Source organism: Hemicordylus capensis, chromosome 15 (genome assembly GCF_027244095.1).
Source record: "Hemicordylus capensis ecotype Gifberg chromosome 15, rHemCap1.1.pri, whole genome shotgun sequence".
In the NCBI taxonomy this organism is placed as follows: domain Eukaryota; kingdom Metazoa; phylum Chordata; class Lepidosauria; order Squamata; family Cordylidae; genus Hemicordylus; species Hemicordylus capensis.
In genome coordinates this window covers 18,526,353-18,544,580 of record NC_069671.1, presented here as the reverse complement: position 1 = coordinate 18,544,580, position 18,228 = coordinate 18,526,353, and the positions used below count along the sequence as shown (strand labels likewise).

Below are 18,228 nucleotides of genomic sequence, written 5' to 3'. Positions count from 1 at the left end.
CTCCTAGATTGTTGAACCTACATTTCCCTCGTACCTATGAATGTGCTTTACTCCAAGAAAAATCCCATTGCTATTCCTATTCCTTCTATTTTATGCCAAATGTCTGAAAATTGCAAAGATTTCCAACTTCGTGCACCAAGACTAGCATGTTGTGAGGCTCTCAGAATGATGTGTCTTCACCTCATGGGTGTGAATGTGGCTAACACCTTGGAGAACGATCTGTGTGCTATTCTTGTCCCTGATGCACATTTGAGAAGCATTACTTATGATCAAGGAAGTCGGGGAGGGAGGGAGAACAGTCAGAAATGGTGCTCCATCCTCCGTTTCTGGAGCTGGGCGGCCTGTTGCCATGCAAGAAGAAGAAGAAAACACTCTTCTCTCAGGCCTTTAACAACTGACCACTGGAAAGAAGGAGGGGAAGGAGGAGAAGGAGAGAGAGTTCATGCAAGCAGAGGCAGGCCATGAAGGTTTGCTGAAGTTGCTGCTGAGCCTAGACCTGAGAAATGCTCCTCCATAGTTTTCATTCTAGGAGAAGGCAAGCAGAGGCAACTAACTCAGACTCCAACAAAGAGCAGACTCGTCCAGATCAGGACTATGGCAGGGGATGGGGTTAAAGACCACCCCGCACTGGACCCATGATCTGTGCAGGGCCTCATCTGGCTATCTACTGTTATTTTCTCTCTTTTAAAATAAAAGAATCAAACACAGAGGCAATAAGCATGGACCTCTGGTAACATATAGTTTGACCCTGAATGGGGGGGGTGAGGAAGGGGGAGAGGGAGGTGAGAGGGTGGGGAGAGAAAGAGGGAGAGAGGGGGGAGAAGGAGAGGAAGAGTTCCTGGTCTGTCCTTGGCCACTCGAGACCAAATGTCCCCCACCCCTGAGCTGGAGCCCACTTCTGACACCACTTTTACCCCTGCTCCGACTCCAACCTCTCACTTGCATTCCTATTTTTAATAAGTTTAGTTATTAAAGTTTTAATAAGTTTGAAACGTCCTGAAAACTAACCTTGGCCCCTGCGCGCCCAAGTCACGGCTGATTCCGGCCCACACAGGCCTTTGAGTTGTGCACCCCTGCTCCAGGCGCTTGGGTGGCACCGAGAACGGCTCAGCAGACCCTCCCAGGAGATGGTGCCACCCTTCCGCCCCGACCCGACCCCTCCATGATGCCTTTGGGCGGCCATCCGCCTCCCCACCTGGGCGGCCTCTTTGCCGCTTGTGACTACTACTCACATGGCCATGCTGGTCCAGAGTGTTGTTGGTCAGCTTGAGCTTCTGGAAGGAGACAGGCTCCTTCGTCCAGTGGCTGCCCAGGGCGGGAGAGTCCGGGTGGATGTACGTCCGACAGGGGAGCTGGGGCTCTGCCTTGCCAGCTACCTCCCACTGGTCCTTGTTCCACTGGGGAGGGGGAAAGCGGAAAGGAATCTCACTGGTGCAAGACCTCGCTGGCCACGGAAACCCTCTGGTTTGCTCCTTTCTGACTCTCTGAGCGCCGTTCACACGGCACTCTCTCGACTAGGGGTCAGCAACCTTGCAGAAGGGGTGGGCCCAGTCGCCATTTCTTCTCTCGAATGGAAGGTTTGGTGTGCATAGGAGGTCTCTCTCTGTATACAACTAAGCTATTGTATACAAATAATGTGGGTTTTTTAAAAGGCTGCATTTGAAATAGTTAACGCTTAGTTTTGAAATAGTCCTGATCTGGACGCGTCTGCTCTCTGTTGCAGTCTGAGGCAGTTGCTTCTCATTGTCTCTCCTGGAACAGAAACTAGGGAGGAGAATTTCTCAGGACACCCAGGGGACTCAGCTTTCAAATTAAGCCTTTGAAACTGAATTCAAATGCAGATCTGGCCAGTTTACCAGTTTAGTTGTTGAACAGACTTTCTCCCACTGATCATGTCCATCCCTGGATGAAGACCTGGAGGTATTCCAGTCTGCCTTTTTGGACATGGGGGGCAAAATCATCTGGCATGCCCTAGGCTGACAACCCCTGCCACACTTTTCATTTCCAAACCGTGCACTGTGAGGACTGGATGAACCAAGCCATGAACAGGTGTTAGAAAAGGAAGCTGCTGACAGAAACCTAGGAAGGTATAAACCTGGCCTTCTATCACATCGGACCCTTGGCCCATCTAGCTCAGTACAGTCTACACTAGATGTTACTGAACTACAACTCCCATCATCCCTAGCCACAATAAATTGTAGCTGGGGATGATGGGAGTTGTAGTCTACACTGACTGGCCACAACTCTCCAAGGTTTCTGGCAGGAGTCTCTCCCAGCCCGACCTGGAGATGCTGCCAGGGATTGAACCTGGGGCGTTCTGCAGGCAAGCAAGGTGCTCTAGCCCCATCCCCTAAGGGGAATATCTTACAGCAGACAGTACTTCCATGTAGTCTCCCATCCAAAAACAAACCAAGGCAGACCCTGCTTAGCAATTCATGCTTGCTACCACAAGACCAGATCTCTTCCCCTGCCCTACGGAAGCTGCCTGCCCGAGCCCCTACGCTGGCCTGGCTTCCTTCCCATCCGCGTCTGGTGGAGGTGGGGGGTTCCTGTCACACCATTGCATCAGGCGTGCCCGGAACTATATCACCTGCCCCCTACGCAGAGACAGGGCAGACCAGGGACTCAGGCAGAAGCACAGCGGGGGAGGCTTTGGACACGCAACAAGAAACCTTGTGGGGGTGGGAGGGAGAGGCATGTCTCACCCCCCTTTGGTTCAGAAAAGTGCCTCTCTTAGCGATCGGAAACGGGGGACACCCTGACAAGAGGGCAGGCGACACGGGGACAGCTTTCCCTAGGAAGCTTCCATCTGGACCGCAAAATGCAGCAGCCACGCCAAGAGCTCTGTGGTGCCGCTCTTGGAGAGGAAAGGAAGTGGGTGGCTGCTCAGTGCAGGAAGGTGGAACATCTCACTTCCTACCACCTTTCCCATTTATGACAGGCTGCAAGTGAGTGGGAGGAGAGCTGATCTTATGGTAGCGCCCCTTCGGCTAAGCAGGGTCCATCTTGGATTGCATTTGAATTAGTGACTACTGTACATCGGAGTGCTAAAGATGGAGCCTCAGCTCAGAGGCAGAGCATCTGCTTGGCATGCAGAAGGTCCCAGATTCAATCCCTGGCAGCATCTCCGGGTAGGGCTGGGAGAGACTCCGGAGCCTGGAACCTGGGAGAGCTGCTACCAGTCAGTGTCGGCAACACTGAGCTAGATGGACCAAGGGTCTGACTCAGTAGCAGGCGGCTTTCTCTGTTAACCCAGGTATTATACACACTTGATCTTAGCCAAAAGGCCAAGAATTAGGTAGAATTAGGATGCAAACCTCCCCACGCCAACCATTCACGTCACTCATTCAAATTGCTTTGGGGCGGGGCGGGGCGGGGGGGAGACGGAACACAAAGAGCCCTGATGCAGGTGGGTCACTGCCCCTTCTCCCCCGGCTGGGGGCTGGATGCATCGTGTGCGCCCAGCCAGGAAAAGCATTTACCTTGTACCTGAAGTTGTCCATCGGCACAAAATCGACCAGCATGAGATATTTGGCGTAAGGGATCAAGCCAGAGACTTTGATCTTGCATTGGGGAAACATCCGCCTGCAAAGGGGGAAAAGATTGCCGTGGCATGCACACATGTTACACAAGAGTAAGCCTTCTGGAAAGAATGGGCTGGCTCTCATGTAACATCAGCTGCACGACATTTATTTGGGTAACTTGTGTGCATGCAGTGTGTGCAGGCTGGCACAGTTTGTCAGTCATTGTGTTTAATGTTTTCACTAACTGGGTTTCATGTCTGGATTTTAAAGTTACAGGGTGTTTTTGTAAAATATGCATTGCCAAGTTTTTGACGTTTGATTAGCCATCAGCAATCTTTCTGTCTCGCTCACATATACAACTGCAGGATAGTTTAAAAGGTAAATCACATTGCCATATTTTAATGGTCTTCGAGCACGTTGCATCTTTTTTGCAGGGATGGCTTTCGATACTTGGGGAGAGGTCTAACACAAACACACAGGCTTTTTGCTCACCGTCCAGACTTGGTGATGATCATCTCTGTTCCCACCTGATGAAATTTCATCCAGAGGTCCACGTCCTCCAGGGTGACCACAATGGAGCTGTGATGAGGGTCTGGTAGAGCTTTTGCGTCTTATGAAAGGAAAGGCGAGACAGAAGCAGTTGTCGAGAATCAGAAGCTGCATTCAGACTAGCAAGCTACTCTCTGACACAGCTGCGCGGTTCTCAGCTGCCTCTCTCAGAACGCAAGCCCCTGGATTCCTCAACATCTTTTGGGGAAAGAGAAGCGAAAGAACCTGGCTCCGAGAGCTAATATTTCCCCTCCTTTCAGAACAAGGGTTCCCAACATTTCCAAGGCGGAGACCAGTGTTTCTTCTAACAGGGATTCCCAGATGCTGTCAACTACAACTCCCATGATCCCCAAGCAAAGGCTATTGCAGCTGGAGATGTTGGGAGTTGTAGTCAACATCTAGGAATCTCTGTTAGAGGGAACGCTGGCAGAGACCCCTTTGAAGCAATCTCCACCTGCCCACCCAAATGCCCTGGGAACCAACCAACCCCCTGCTAGCCCAGCAGGGCAGCTGTGCCTCCCACCCGGCTGCTACTTCACTGCCGAGCCAAGACAGCTGGTCTCCTCTTTCACACTTGCCTAGATGCAGACACAAAATTCTAAAGCCGAGGAAAAGCTCCATGTGAACGCCTCTTGGCAGGAAGGGCTGCAATATTCATTACAACCACAGGAGGGGGCCAGCGAGATCCAGGGGGCCCCAGCCCTGTGGCTTTTATTTTTTTATTTTATTTTACATTTTATATCCCGCTCTTCCTCCAAGGAGCCCAGAGCAGTGCACTACATACTTAGGTTTCTCCTCACAACAACCCTGTGAAGTAGGTTAGGCTGAGAGAGAAGTGACTGGCCCAGAGGCACCCAGCTAGTCTCATGGCTGAATGGGGATTTGAACTCGGGTCTCCCCGGTCCTAGTCCAGCACTCTAACCACGACACCACGCTGGCTCCTGTGAGGGTTAGGCTGGTTCTGTGGGCTACGGAGCCACAGAAGCAATTTAGGGTGCCCCATAACCCAGGGAGGGGCCCTGCCTTTCTTTAAAGCACAGCGGCACAATTTCAGCCCTGTTGGATTATGACTCCTTGCCAGTGTGGTGTAGTGGTCAGACATGGGCTGGGGAGGGAGACCCGAGTTCAAATCTCCGTTCAGCCCTTAAACTCAGTGGGTGACTTTGGGCCAGGGACTTATCTCTCCATCTAGCCTACCCCACAGGGCCGTTGTCGGAACAAACGTATCCATGTACCCTGCTCTGAGCTCCTTAAGAGGAAAAGTAGGATATAAATGTAAAAATGTATTAAAAAATCCCTGTCATCCCCAGTCACAGGGGGCAATAGTCAGGGGCTATTGGTGGGAGTTTGTTTGTTTTTTGTTTTTTATTTTTTTTTTATTGTAAAATTTATATACCGCCTTTCATTAAAACAATCCCAAGGCGGTTTGCAGCAAAATTTAAAAACAAGATTATTTAAAAAATGACAACAGTTAAAGCAACAAATATAAGACAAATCTGATTAAAAAATTTAAAACACAAGTATAAGAACAATACAAAATACACAGCAGAGACAATCATATAAAAGCCTGGGTGAAAAGCCAAGATTTAACATGCTTTCTAAAAGCAGAGATGGGGAATGAGGTGCAAATAGCCACCGGGAGAGCATTCCAGAGTCCAGGAGTGCTAGTCCTGCAGCAGCTGGCGGGCCAAAGTAATGTTATGCATGCAACCGTCCTGCCGACACAGCTGGGCACAGCTGCATGCCGCCCTCCCCAGCCAGAGCGCCCCAGCGGTGTGAGGTGAGCACCACATGCAAACGCAGAGGGCAGGTAAAGCAAAAGAGCAAACAGCCAAGCCCGGCCCACATGCCAAACAAATCCCCCATCAAAATGAGTGGGCAGCCTGGTCTGGGGGAAATCCCTTGGGGTGACAAGCATTCCCACCCAACAAGGCTGAACACCAAGACCTGCCTCTCCCTGGCCCTTAACCACTGTGAGCTGACCCCGGAAGGCGATTCTAGGATAACTCTGACCCTCACATAGGATGCTGCCTTGGAGAGTCAGACTCTTGCTCCATCTAGTTCAGTATGGTCTACTACACTGACTGGCAGCAACCCTCCCAAGGTTCCAGGTAGGGGTTTCTCCTAATCCTACCTGAAGATGCTTCCAGGGAGTGAACCTGGAACCTTCTGCTTGCAAGCAGAAGCTTCCCCACGGAGCCTCAGCCCCACCCGCCAAGGGGAATATCTTACAGCAGACAGCGCTCATGTGGAGCCACCCATCCAAAAGCAAACCAAGGCAAATACTGCTTAGCAAAGGGGACAATTCACCACAAGGCCCGCTCTTCTCCCCTAACCAGCTGTTTTCCACATCCTACCCACAAGAAGCCTCAAGCAGAGAAGAGCCTCAACAACAACAACAAATATTTATATACCGCTTTTCAACAAATGTTTCCAAACGGTTTACCTGCAAAACACAGACGACTACCACCACCACCTCTTTTTAAGTGTGCTTCAGGGAGGGAAATCTCCACGCCTCTCCCCACAGCTGGGGCTGCTTGAAGGCAGACCCACTTAGCAAAGGGGACAATTCATACTCAGTATCTAGGACCGGCTCTCCACCCCGCACTTTGGCTGTGCAAATTTGGCAGTCAACCAGGCTGGGTCACCACTGAAGGATGGAGTAGTCAATCCAGTCTCTTAAGCAGACCAGCACCACCACTTCCCAAAAGGGACGGCACAGATCCTGGAGGGCCAGGCTGGGCTGTCCAGAACAGCTCCAAACTTGGGACGTGTGCCCCCTTTGACTACAGAAGATGCTAGAGGAAGCAGCAGCATGAAACTTTCTCCCTGGACGTGCATATGTGGAGAGTCCCTACTGACCTGACTAGGCGGACCCTCAGGTTGGTGTGAACGCCCCTCAGTCTGTGGGTCAGCGATAACTCCGAGGGGTCATGAGCGCACCTTCAAAAACATTTCCTTCGCTCCCCCAACCACCAGAATGGAACTTCACAGCAAAACTGGACAAGATGGTCCAATAGAGCACTAGAGCATAAATTTAATTTCAAAAGGCCTCTGTTGAGTAAAGAAGTCTCACTCACGCACTGACACCTCCACTCCAGAAAAAGCTGCAGCAGTACAGCCAGGCAGGTAGAACACTCACCCTAATGTCACCTTAATGACATTATATAGGAAGCTGCCATATACTGAGTCAGACCGTTGGTCCATCTAGCTCAGTATTATCTTCACGGACTGGCAGCGGCTTCTCCAAGGTTGCAGGCAGGGGTCTCTCCCAGAGCGGCTCCATCTTGCCCTGAGGGGAATCTCTTCCAGTGCTCACACATCATCAAGTCTCCCATTTCATATGCAACCAGGGTGGACCCTGCTTAGCTAAGGGGACAAGTCATGCTTGCGACCACCAGACCTGCTCTCCTCTGTTACCTTCCTTCTAGAAGTATTTAATGCCCAGCAAAATCCCTGCTCCCCTAATAACCTTTGCTCCTCTAGACTAGCAGAATATGGCTAGTGCTGAGTTTTGCCTCTTCCAAGCTCAGCTGGTCCCAATCCAGCAGGGAGTTCTCCTGCGCAAGCCCCACTGCAGTGAAGCGGAGAGGAGGAGAAGGAAGAGCAGGGCGACTCAGGCATAGCCGTGCGCTTCAGCCGTTCCCACTCACTGAAAGTGGGTCTTGCACAGGTGCCTGGATTGGGTCCCCTGCGCCTCCGCTGGGCCAGAGAACCCTGCATCCCCTGGGAAAGGAAGGCACAACATAGGGAAGCTGCCATCCTCTGAGTCCTTGGTCCGTCCAGCTCGGGCTTGTCTTCCCAGACTGGCAGCGGCTTCTCCAAGGCGGCAGGCAGGAGTCTCTCTCTCAGCCCTACCTTGGAGATGCTGCCAGGGAGGGAATCCTTGCTCAGAGCCCTCAGGGGAAGAACGGCCACTTACCAGACACCCCCTGCATCTTGCCAGAAGCAGCAGGAGAGACCCCTCCACTCAAGGGAGGCCCGGCCATCCAGCTCCAGACCTGCTTCTTCCTCCTCCTCCTCCTCCTCCTGGGGTCTTTCCACATGGGACTCCCCACCACACAGCTCAACCTCCAGCCAAGGTGAGCTTCTGGGTTATGAAGGCAAACACGGAAGGAGGAGCTTCTGCCCAGCCAGGCCCCTCCGCCCTCCTCCCAGGCAGCCCTTTGATGTCCAAAAGGGACAAAGAGAGGAAGGATCTGCATCCAGCCAGGGCTGGGGGAATCAAAGAGAATTAACATGGCTTTGACATACAGGAAGCCCCAGAGGGGAAATAAAGGCACCTCGATTTACTGCTAATGCACTTTAAACCAAAGAGAGGAAAGGAGGACTTGGAGGAAAGTTGTGAGATGAAGAAGGGCGGGGGGGGGTCATCTGCACAGCCACCTCCAAGCCAATGCCCTGGGCAGGAGACAGACCATCAGGGTCTCTCACACACACTCTCTCTCTGTCCATCCCCAATTGGTAGATTTTCTGATAGCCAGGAGTCTGTCCTTCTGTACAGTTTGTAGCTCCTCAGGGAGAAGTTGCCGGGCTTGTGGGAGGAAGCAAGAAGTGTCCCCTTTGCTAAGCAGGGCCTGCCTTGGTGTGCATTTGGATGGGAGGCTACATATGGGAGCACGGGGAGACATTCCCCTTAGGGGATGGGCTGCGGTTCAACTGATGGAGCATCCCTGAGGGGAATCTCTTCCAGGGCTCACACTTCTAGTCTCCCTTTCATATGCAACCAGGGCAGACCCTCCTTAGCTAAGGGGACAAGTCCGGCTTGCTACCCCAAGACCAGCTCTCCTCTCCTTATTCCCACAATGGGCAAACACCATTAACCGATGCAAATGCAGCAGAAGATCAGGAGGGCTGCCAGTCTTTGAGCTGCACCACCTTCGTCACCTCAACAGCCTCCAGAAGGGCGGCCGTGTGAATCTGTAGGAGGCCAAAGCAACCAAGAGTCTTGTTGTGGCATTTGGAAGACCGCACACACATTGACTGAGAGATAAGCTTTCTTGCAGCTGATGAAGCAGGCAGGCAGGCTCCAGTCCATGGAAGGTCCATGCTGCGATAAATATTTGTCTTGAAAATGCCACAAGATTCTCAGTTAATTTTAATCTATATCCAGCACGGGGGGGGGGGGGGGGACACATGTGTCCGACCTCCATGGATTGCACCAGTCTTCCTCTAAGGCGTGCGCATGCGCGCGCGCACACACACACACACGTTTTTAAAATGTCTGTTCATTTCATATCCCACTCAGGATGAATCAGGAAGACTCCATTCCGATGCAAGTGCACACGGTCTTTATACTGCACACAGATGGGGGGGAAATAGAGGAACCCTGGATGGCAGAGGCCCTTGTTCTGAGGAGAGACGACACCATGTTCGTCTGCAGCCACAAGAACTGCTAAGAGTCCTGTGGAACCTTCAAGGCTACTGCATTTATGGTAGCCGAAGCTTTTGGGGCCTTGTCTATTTCATCAGGTGTATGAAGTGAAATCCCCAGGAAGCAGGTAAATCGCTGGACATTTTCCATGGCTCTTCTCTGTCTACCTGCCTAGCGAAGATCTCCCTTCATTCACTTGCTCAACTGGACTGTAGCCCACCCAAGCCTCTGCTGTGGGTCTTGCAGGGGCCACAAGACTTTTGCCGGTTCCTCCAGTAGATTGGCCTGGTTCAGAAGAACACGTGTCTCAGGCAGCGGCAGCGTGACGTGTCCATGTGTACCAGTCCAGTGGTTTCCTCTGTCTGCGGCTCCTTCTGGGTCTTGCCGAAGAGCTGCCCATTTTCGAACCTCCAGCTGTTGGACTACAACTTCCATCATCCCCTGCCACAGGGGCCAATAGTAAGGGGCAGGAAGGCCCAAGTTATGTAGCCCTAGCCTTGAGACCCTCAGAAAACAGCAGACAGGAAGAAAAAGGGGACGGTGCGGATTCAGAATTTAATTTATTTAACATATTTGTATGCTGCCCCAAACTTACATCTCTGGGCAGTTTATAATAAATGAAGGTGATGTTGGGAAACGTCAAGAGCCTCTGGTTCTACCTGGCTGTCCGAAGAGCATTTGCGAAACTGGTTGCCTGGAAATCCAGGAGCAACGGAAGGAAGCAATTTTTCACGCAGCGCACAACTAATCTATGGAATTCTTTGCCACGAGATGTGGGGATGGCCACCAGCTTGGATGGCTTTAAAAGGGGCTTAGACTAATTCACGGAGGAGAGGTCTATCAATGGCTGCTAGTCTGGCGGCTATGGGCCACCTCCAACCTCAGAGGCAGGATGCCTCTGAATCCCAGTTGCAGGGGAGCAACCGCAGGAGAGAGGGCAGGCCTTCATCTCTTGCCTGTGGGCTCCCCAGAGGCATCTGGTGGGCCACTGTGCAAAACAGGATGCTGGACCGTATAGGCCTTGGGCCTGATCCAGCAGGGCTGCTCTTCAGTGATGTTCTTAAAGGCAAAGCACTCGGGGAACAACTTTGCCTCTCCGTCTGGTGGCTTTTCTCTCCCCCCTCCCCCTCCCCTAACCCCTCTCCCTTCCTGACTACTTAGCAGCAGGGAGAGAAGAAGAGAAGCACTTCACAGCCACTTGACACCCCTGGGGAGCATCCAGCAGCACCAAACAGGCCCTCTTTCAAGCTCTGCGCCACCACCCCCTTCCTCAGGCCTGCCTTGTTTTTCTGGAGCGGGGAAGGCTGACGCCTCCCTCTCTACCTGGCCTGCTTGCATCCTCCTCCTGAGACTGGAAAGCAATGCTGGGGGGCAGCAGCAAGGGCACCTTCCTTTCCAAGAGCCATTTAGGGGCTCAGGCTGATGAGGTTCCCTCCATAAGAACCGCCCCGCTGGATCAGGCCCAAGAAGGCCCATCTAGTCCAGCATCCTGTTTCGCACAGTGGCCCACCAGATATGCCGCTGGGGAGACCACGGGCAAGAGCTCTGTGCAAGCCCTCTCTCCTGGGAGCCAACTTGGCTTCCACTTATGGGGCTGCGTGGAAAAGCTGGGAGCCACGCGGAAGGCTCCCCCCACCCCCTTCAGACCTGCACAGTGCACAGGAGCCTAGGAAGCTGCCTTCTACTGAGTCAGACCCTTGGTCCATGATCTAGCTCAGGACGGTCTACACAGACTGGCAGCGGCTTCTCCAAGGCTGCAGGCGGGAATCTCTCTCAGCCAGGGGGGGGGGGACTTGGGGCCTTCTGCATGCAAGCAGGCAGGTGCTCTTCCCAGAGGGGCCCCCATCCCCAACAGGGGAATATCTTCCAGTGCTCACATGTGGTTTCCCATTCAAATGTAGACCAGGCAGGCCCTGCTTAGCAAAGGGTCGCTGGCACTTATTGAAGATGCTCCCCTGGAGAAAGAGAGAGAGTGTGTGTATGTGTGTGAATATGGGGGGGGGACGGGGGGGAGTGAGAGGAAAAGGGAGGGGAGATGGCGAGGGAAAGAGGGGGGAAAGCAAAAGAGAGAAAAGCGAGAGAGAGAAAAGCGAGAGAGAAGCCAGCTGCCAGCCGCTCCTGGGTGCCCCTGATGGGCAAGGCTGCCCGAGGAAGCCCTTAGAGACAGACCTGGGAGGACCTGCAGCAGGAAGATGGGCTCCTTACTTGGGACTGGTCCGCAATGCCCAGTGCCCCCCTCTCCCTCTCCGGGCCCACCAACCACCCTCCCCTCCTCCTCCCATCCCGCTGCTGACAGGGGCAGGATTCTGTGCAGGGGCAGCAAAGAGGCCCCGATTCCTCCACCTCGGGAGGGCCCTGCGCACCTCACTCCTGCTTGGGGCGGGAGGCACGTTTTACAGCTCCTGATGTGGTCTCTCTGGTGTGTGTGGGGGGGCATCGTATTAAGAGCAGCAGCCATTAAGGGTGGCCCAGGGGCCTATTTCACTTTCGCGCCGCAGCAGAGCTTATCGACAGCTCTTCTCAAAGAGCCTCTGAATAGTTCTCCAGGGAGGAGAGCGAGCAGCAGCATCGGGCCACAGAGAGCCAAGTCCTCTTCAGGGCTCACCCGCCTGGTCCCAAGCAGAGCAGCAGGTCGCCGGGGGTGGGGGGGTTGGCTTTGGAGGGAGGACCGGAAGGGGCCAGGGGGGTCTGCCTGCCGTGGGGCTGAGAAGAGCTGCGGCAAGCGGGCCCCGCAGACTGCAGCGGAGCAGAGGGAGGGCCACCCGCAAGCCCAAGAGGCACAGCGCAGAGGTGCCTCCGTTGCAAGCACCCAGCAGAGCCAACACGCAGCCTTCTTTCTCGCTTTCCAGGCTCACACCACAACAGCTTGTGTGCCTAAGTAAAGTGTGCCGCCATCTCTGGCGACCCCAGAGCCCTGCGGCTGTCTTTGGAGGAGTTTCCCATTGCCATCTCCTGTGCAGTATGAGATGATGCCTCGTACTGCATTTCAGCATGTCTGGGAAACATACCAGCGGGGATTCGAACCAGCAACCTCCGGCTTGCTAGTGTGGCTAGCCGGCCCAAGATTGCTCAGCGCTTGTGTGGTCGACTTCACAACATGCCGACTACGTCTGGATCAGAGATTGTTTCTGATCCAGTTACTGACACATTTTACATGTTGCAGGAACTCTCCATAATAGGTTCTCTTGCCAATGGGTATATAGAGGTACAAACTTGAAAATCTGCTTTTGGCTACACTGAGAATGTGGTCACGTGAATGATTCCGTTACCCTTAGAATTGCTCCAGAGCAAGTTCATGCTTACCTTGGATCAGACCGACTCATTTGTAGGGGGTCTTCATCTTTGGGCCTTGGTGTTCAGAGGAATCAGCCTCATCCAGTGTTCTCTGGCTAAATCTGTGCTACTCTGACAATGAAAAGCACAGAGGGTGGGGCAAAAACAGTCTCGGATCCGCATGCAGATTTCCATCCCTGGCAGCATCTTCAGGCAAGGCTGAGAGAGACTCCTGCCTGCAACCTTGGAGAACCTGCTGCCAGTCTGTGTAGACAATACTGAGCTAGATGGACCAAGGGTCTGACTCAGTATATGGCAGCTTCCTATATCCTTGAGCTTTCTTCACTTTGCAGGAGATTCAGGACAGGACTAATTTCCTACAAGATGTGGCACTGGTCATTAAGTCAGAAGAGCGAATTCATTCCAGGAGGAGGAGGAGAGGTCTGTCTGTGGCTCTTAATCTATGACAAGCCAGGTGGATGGTGGAGCCTCCATCTCCAGAGGCAGTATATCCTGGAGTGCATAAGGCATGGCTTTGCCTTCCGAAAAAGAGCCCTCCTCTTTAGGCCCTTTGAAGCCAGGTTCTGGTTTTTGTAATCCTTTTTATAGTGTGGTGACATCTTGTCCTGAATGCAAACACCCAGTGTCAGATTTAGGCACAAGCTAAGTACACAGTTTAGGGCCTTACATCATGAGGGCCCTCTGAATTAAAAAAAAAAAGACTCAATTTGTATTGTCATTTAAAGCTATTCCTAAATGCAAATAGGCTTATGGCAAGATACCTGGTCTTGTTAATTATTAGTTGTTTGTTGCATCTTTGCCAAGTAAAAACAAAGCTTTATTATTTCTGTCCATTGTCCTATTTGCTAGAATAATACTTTTTTGGGGGGGTGGGGTAATGCTATGGGGCCTTTTAAGCCCAACATCACTTAGGGCCTCAGCGTGTCATAATCCAGCCCTGCAAACGCCAGGCGTTTTGTTAAGGCGATAAAACACCCTTGCCAGCTTCCCATTAAGGCTACAAATGGGTCTCATTACAAACTTCACCCAGTGGCTGCTACACTTTGGATTTATTACCCCATTAAGTAGTAATGCATCGGTAGGAGGCTGGAGACACCGTCCATTTGCTCTGCTCTCCTGCCTTCCTTTGACTATCAATTGCTTTTTAAAAGGGGGGGGGGAAACAAAACTGGGGGCTTGCTAGAATGAGGGCCTGGCTAGTTCTGGAGGTGGGATGCCCCTGTTGTGACTGGAGAAGGAGCTTTGCATTGGTGGCTTAATGCCCTCCAATACACAAGCCTTGAAAGCTCCCTGGGGGGGCCCTGAGGGAGGGAGAGCTGGAGTGTTGAGACAGGGGAAAATTTGCAGCCCAGAGAGACAAGTTGGCTCTGCTTCCACCTCCATGGATAAGACTAGGGGTATATTGCCCAGACACCCCATGGCAAGAAAGCACGTCTTCCAAAGATCTTGCTCCCTGTTTAAATCCTGGCATTGTGAGTCCCTGGGCTGCTATTAGGTACCTGTTAGGGAGCTATTACCACTGAGCTCTCCTTCAGCAAACTCACGAAGTCTGCTGGCTTATTAGCTGGTGCGGGAGTCGGGCGAACGGCACCAGCACCATCTACTGGGAGCCCACCCAAGCAGCAAAGTGCCTTCACTGCTCTGGAACTGGTGGGCGGAAACGTCTTAAAGCGAAACCGGGTGCAAGTTAAGCATTAAGAAGCCTGGAGGTTCTGATGGAGAGGAGAGCTGGTCTTGGGATAGCAAGCCTGACTTGTCCCCTTAGCTAAGCAGGGTCCGCCCTGCTTGCATATGAATGGGAGACTAGAAGTGGGAGCACTGGAAGATATTCCCCTTCTTAGGGGATGGAGCCGCTCTGAGAAGAGCATCTGAGGTTCCAGGTTCCCTCCCTGGCAGCATCTCCAAGACAGGGCTGAGAGAGAGATTCCTGCCTGCAACCTGGGAGAAGCCGCTGCCAGTCTGGGTAGACAATACTGAGCTTGACAGACCAAGGGTCTGACTCAGTATATGGCAGCTTCCTATGTTCCTATGATGGAAGCCTTCCGCTCAGTGACGTCACTAGGGCACGGCCCATGGGGCATAGGCAACCCCAATGAATTGCTCAGAGCCTCAAATCTCATCACCCACCATGGCCTTTTCCATAAAGGACTTGCAGCAGTGAAGGCAGAGAGCAGAGGAGAGAGCCCCTAGCCGCTGCTTCCACCTTCAGAGGTGCTGGATTATATTATTAGATACTTTAAAAAACATATGTGGTTATTCTTGGGGGGCGAGATTTGATTGGGTGTAATTATCGGGGGGGGGCTGTGGACCTGTGACCCGCATATTTTAAGTACCTAGCAATGCCATGGGAGGAGAGCTGGTCTTGTGGAAGCAAACATGAATGGTCTGCTTTGCTGAGCAGGGTCCATCCTGGTTTGCATTTGAATGGGAGACTACATGCGTGAGCACTATAAGATATTCCCCTTAGGGGATGGGGCCACTCTGGGAAGAGCACCTGCCTGCTTGCGTGAAGAAGGTTCCAAGTCCCCCCACCGGCGGCATCTCCAAGATAGGGCTGAGAGAGACTCCTGCTTGCAACCTTGGAGAAGCCGCTGCCAGTGACTTCAAGAGAAGTTGGGAAAAAGGGTGAGGAGGACACACTAACTGCTTCTAGAACATTTAACTTTTCAACTTGATTTTAATTCTGACACCAGTACTGAGTTGTGTGTGTGCGTGTGTGCGTGTGTGTGTGTGCGAGAAAGAAGAGCTTTTAATTGTTCAATACATATTGACCTGGTAGACATTTATGGCCAACTTCCCTTTAAGGTTACAGTTTTCTTAAGCGGTGCTTTGTAAAAAGCCAGCCAAACGTCTAATCGAGACCTCTCATACTCCAGGGCACAAACCTCTAATTGCACAGATCAATCCTGAGAGCTGAGGAAAAGATGGTCATTCCCTCTCAATTAAGACAGAGAAGGCACCAAAGAGTCCTCGTCTCTTTCCTTCCCTGAGGCCCAGCTTCTCCCGAGGCAGGAAAATCTCCTTAAAATCTCTGAGCAATGTCAATCTCAGTTAAACTAGATGGGTTGGTTTTAAGTTTTGCTTTTGTCTTATTGCATCTTGGTATTTAGATTTTGCCTTATAATATTGTTGCCTTGCACTGATTTTTAACAGGGGGGACCACTATGTTCATTCTGGGCCTACACCTCTTGGAGTGTCACCAGAAACACAAGAGGAAGTTTGGCTTCACTTTTAGCAAAAGCAGCATTGGTGGCTGGAGAAGGGGCTGGGGGGCAAAACTAAACCCCACCTTTTGGTGCACAGAACCCTCAATGAGGCCATGTTGAGCAAAACTCCATCCATTTCCCCCCAAAGAAAAGAGGGTCACCTCCAAGGGCCCCCAGGAGCTTGGAAAAGGAATGTTAGACTTACTCTGAATGTTCATTCTCTTTAGTGGATAGAGACTACCCATAATCTGGGTAATGCAGACACACAAGGTGCTCTCAGGGGCTCAAGAAAAGCCGCCCCGCCTCTCCCCTCGCCAGCCTTTGAAGGACCCAAAGTTCCTGATGGAATCAACCTCTGGAGCGCCCCTGCCAGGCATTGCCTGAGATGAAAGAGAGGGGAAATCCCATCCCCATCTCGGCCAGAAGGGGATGAGATTCAGACAAGATTCAAGAGCGGTTTCAACAAGAGATCCAAAGCTCTTGTGGCAGCCCCCAATACTCAGGCCTTCCCGTGTTTGTGTGTGGATCTGCATTCGTCTCTCAAATAAGGAAAACTGAAATACATGCCTGATCGTTTTTCTTGAGAAGGGGCCTGGTCAATATCCTGAACACCAATCAAGAGAAGCTGTTCTGAACCTGCAGTTTTGAGAACAAAAATATCTTGAGGAACACAAATAAGTTCTAAACGATATAATTGAATGGCTTGATTTGTCTAAGGAAAATGCTTCCCAGCGAGGTGGAATTATCCTCAGCATAAGCAGGATATTGGCATTAGGCTTGCAAAAGTCTCTTTTATTCCTAGATTTTTTTAAAACTGCTGCTTAAATTGTTCTTTGAGGAACAAATTAAGAGTTTGGAAGGTTCTCTTCCCTCTTATTCAGGGACTGAAGGAAGAAAGTTAAAGTTGGAAAGGGCCTTGGAGTGCAACCCCACGAAGAGCAGAAATCTGCTACCACAAACCTGACAGATGGCTTACCCAGCCTGTTTAAAAAGCTCTACAGAAAGAGTCCGCCATTGTGCAAAGCAGTCTGTTCTGCTGCCAAACAGCTCTTACTGCTATGAAATCCCTCATTATTTATTTATTTTATTTTATTTATATACCACCTGACTCCAAAGGCTCTAGGCAGTTCACAAGAACAAACACAACAGAAATGAAATAAAACAAACTGTTAAAACCGTTTAAAACATTCAAAGATTACTAAATGTTATGATGTTAGACCGCGGACGTCTATAGGGAGTGCATTACATAGGCCAGGAGCGATTACAGAGAAGGCCCGTTCCCAAGTCAATGCCAGACGAGGTGGTGGCATCTGGAGATGGACCTCTCTTGATGACCTTAACGTGCAGTAGGGATCATGTAAAAGGCGGCACTCTCCCAGGTAACCCTGTCCTAAGCCATTTAGGACTTCAAAGGTAATTACCAGCACTTTGTATTCTGCCTGGAAACCTATTGGCAGCGAAGCCAATAGGTTTTTAAACAGACATAGGAAGCTGCCATATACTGAGTCAGACTATTGGTCCATCTAGCTCAGGACTGTCTACACAGACTGGCAGCGGCTTCTCCAAGGCTGCAGACAGGAATCTCTCAGCTCTATCTTAGAGATGCTGCCAGGGAGGGAACTTTCTGCATGCAGGTGCTCTTCCCAGAGCAGCTCTACAAGGGGAATAATCTTACAGTACTCATGCATGTCGTCTCCCATTCATATGCAACCAGGGCGCACCCCGCTTAGCAAAGGGGACATGTCATGTTTGCTATCCCAAGACCAGTTCTCGGCCTTTGGCATAATAAGGTCTCTCCGAGAAACCCCGGAGACCAATTCAGCCACTGCGTTCGGGATCAAATGAAGTTTACGAACTGCATACATAGGCAGCCCTATGTAGAGCAGATTGCAGTAGTCAAGCCTAGAGGTTACCAGAGAGTGCACCACAGTTCTGAGATTATTCTCTTCAAGAAAACGGACACAGCTATCGTAACCTGAATCTGCTTCTTTGTCATTTTGTGTGTCCTATGTTTCTTTTTAGAATGTGAGCCCCTTTGGGTACAGGGAGCCATCTTATTTGTTTTATTTCTCTTTGTAAACCGCCCTGAGCCATTTTTGGAAGGGCGGTATAGAAATCGAATTAATAATAATAATAATAATTTCAACCCATTGGTTAGCACTGGAGAACATGCTTGCTCCTCCTATGTGATGATAACCCTTCAAAGACTGGATGGCGGCTATCTTATCTCCCTTTAGTTTTCTCCAGGCTAAACCTATCCAGCTCCTTTGACAGTTTTCTC

The 18,228-nt window shown here is 51.4% G+C and overlaps 1 protein-coding gene across 5 annotated transcripts in view; it reads right to left on the bottom strand.

The window, feature by feature from the left end:
* Window positions 1-16,923, bottom strand: part of LOC128337819 (T-box-containing protein TBX6L-like) — a 34,646-nt gene extending 17,723 nt beyond the window's left edge. Inside the window, exons 1-4 of one of the 5 annotated variants that reach the window (XM_053279209.1) lie at window positions 12,751-16,923; window positions 4,017-4,134; window positions 3,483-3,585; window positions 1,233-1,397 (exon numbers count right to left, since the gene is read on the bottom strand). In XM_053279209.1, coding sequence (XP_053135184.1) covers window positions 1,233-1,397; window positions 3,483-3,585; window positions 4,017-4,066 — 318 coding nt within the window. In that variant the 5' untranslated portion in view covers window positions 4,067-4,134; window positions 12,751-16,923. Of the gene's footprint in view, window positions 1-1,232; window positions 1,398-3,482; window positions 3,586-4,016; window positions 4,135-7,995; window positions 8,148-12,750 lie in introns of those variants that run through there. The other 4 variants (XM_053279207.1, XM_053279205.1, XM_053279206.1 and 1 more) reach the window with 4 other exon arrangements.
* Between the last annotated feature and the right edge of the window lie 1,305 nt (window positions 16,924-18,228).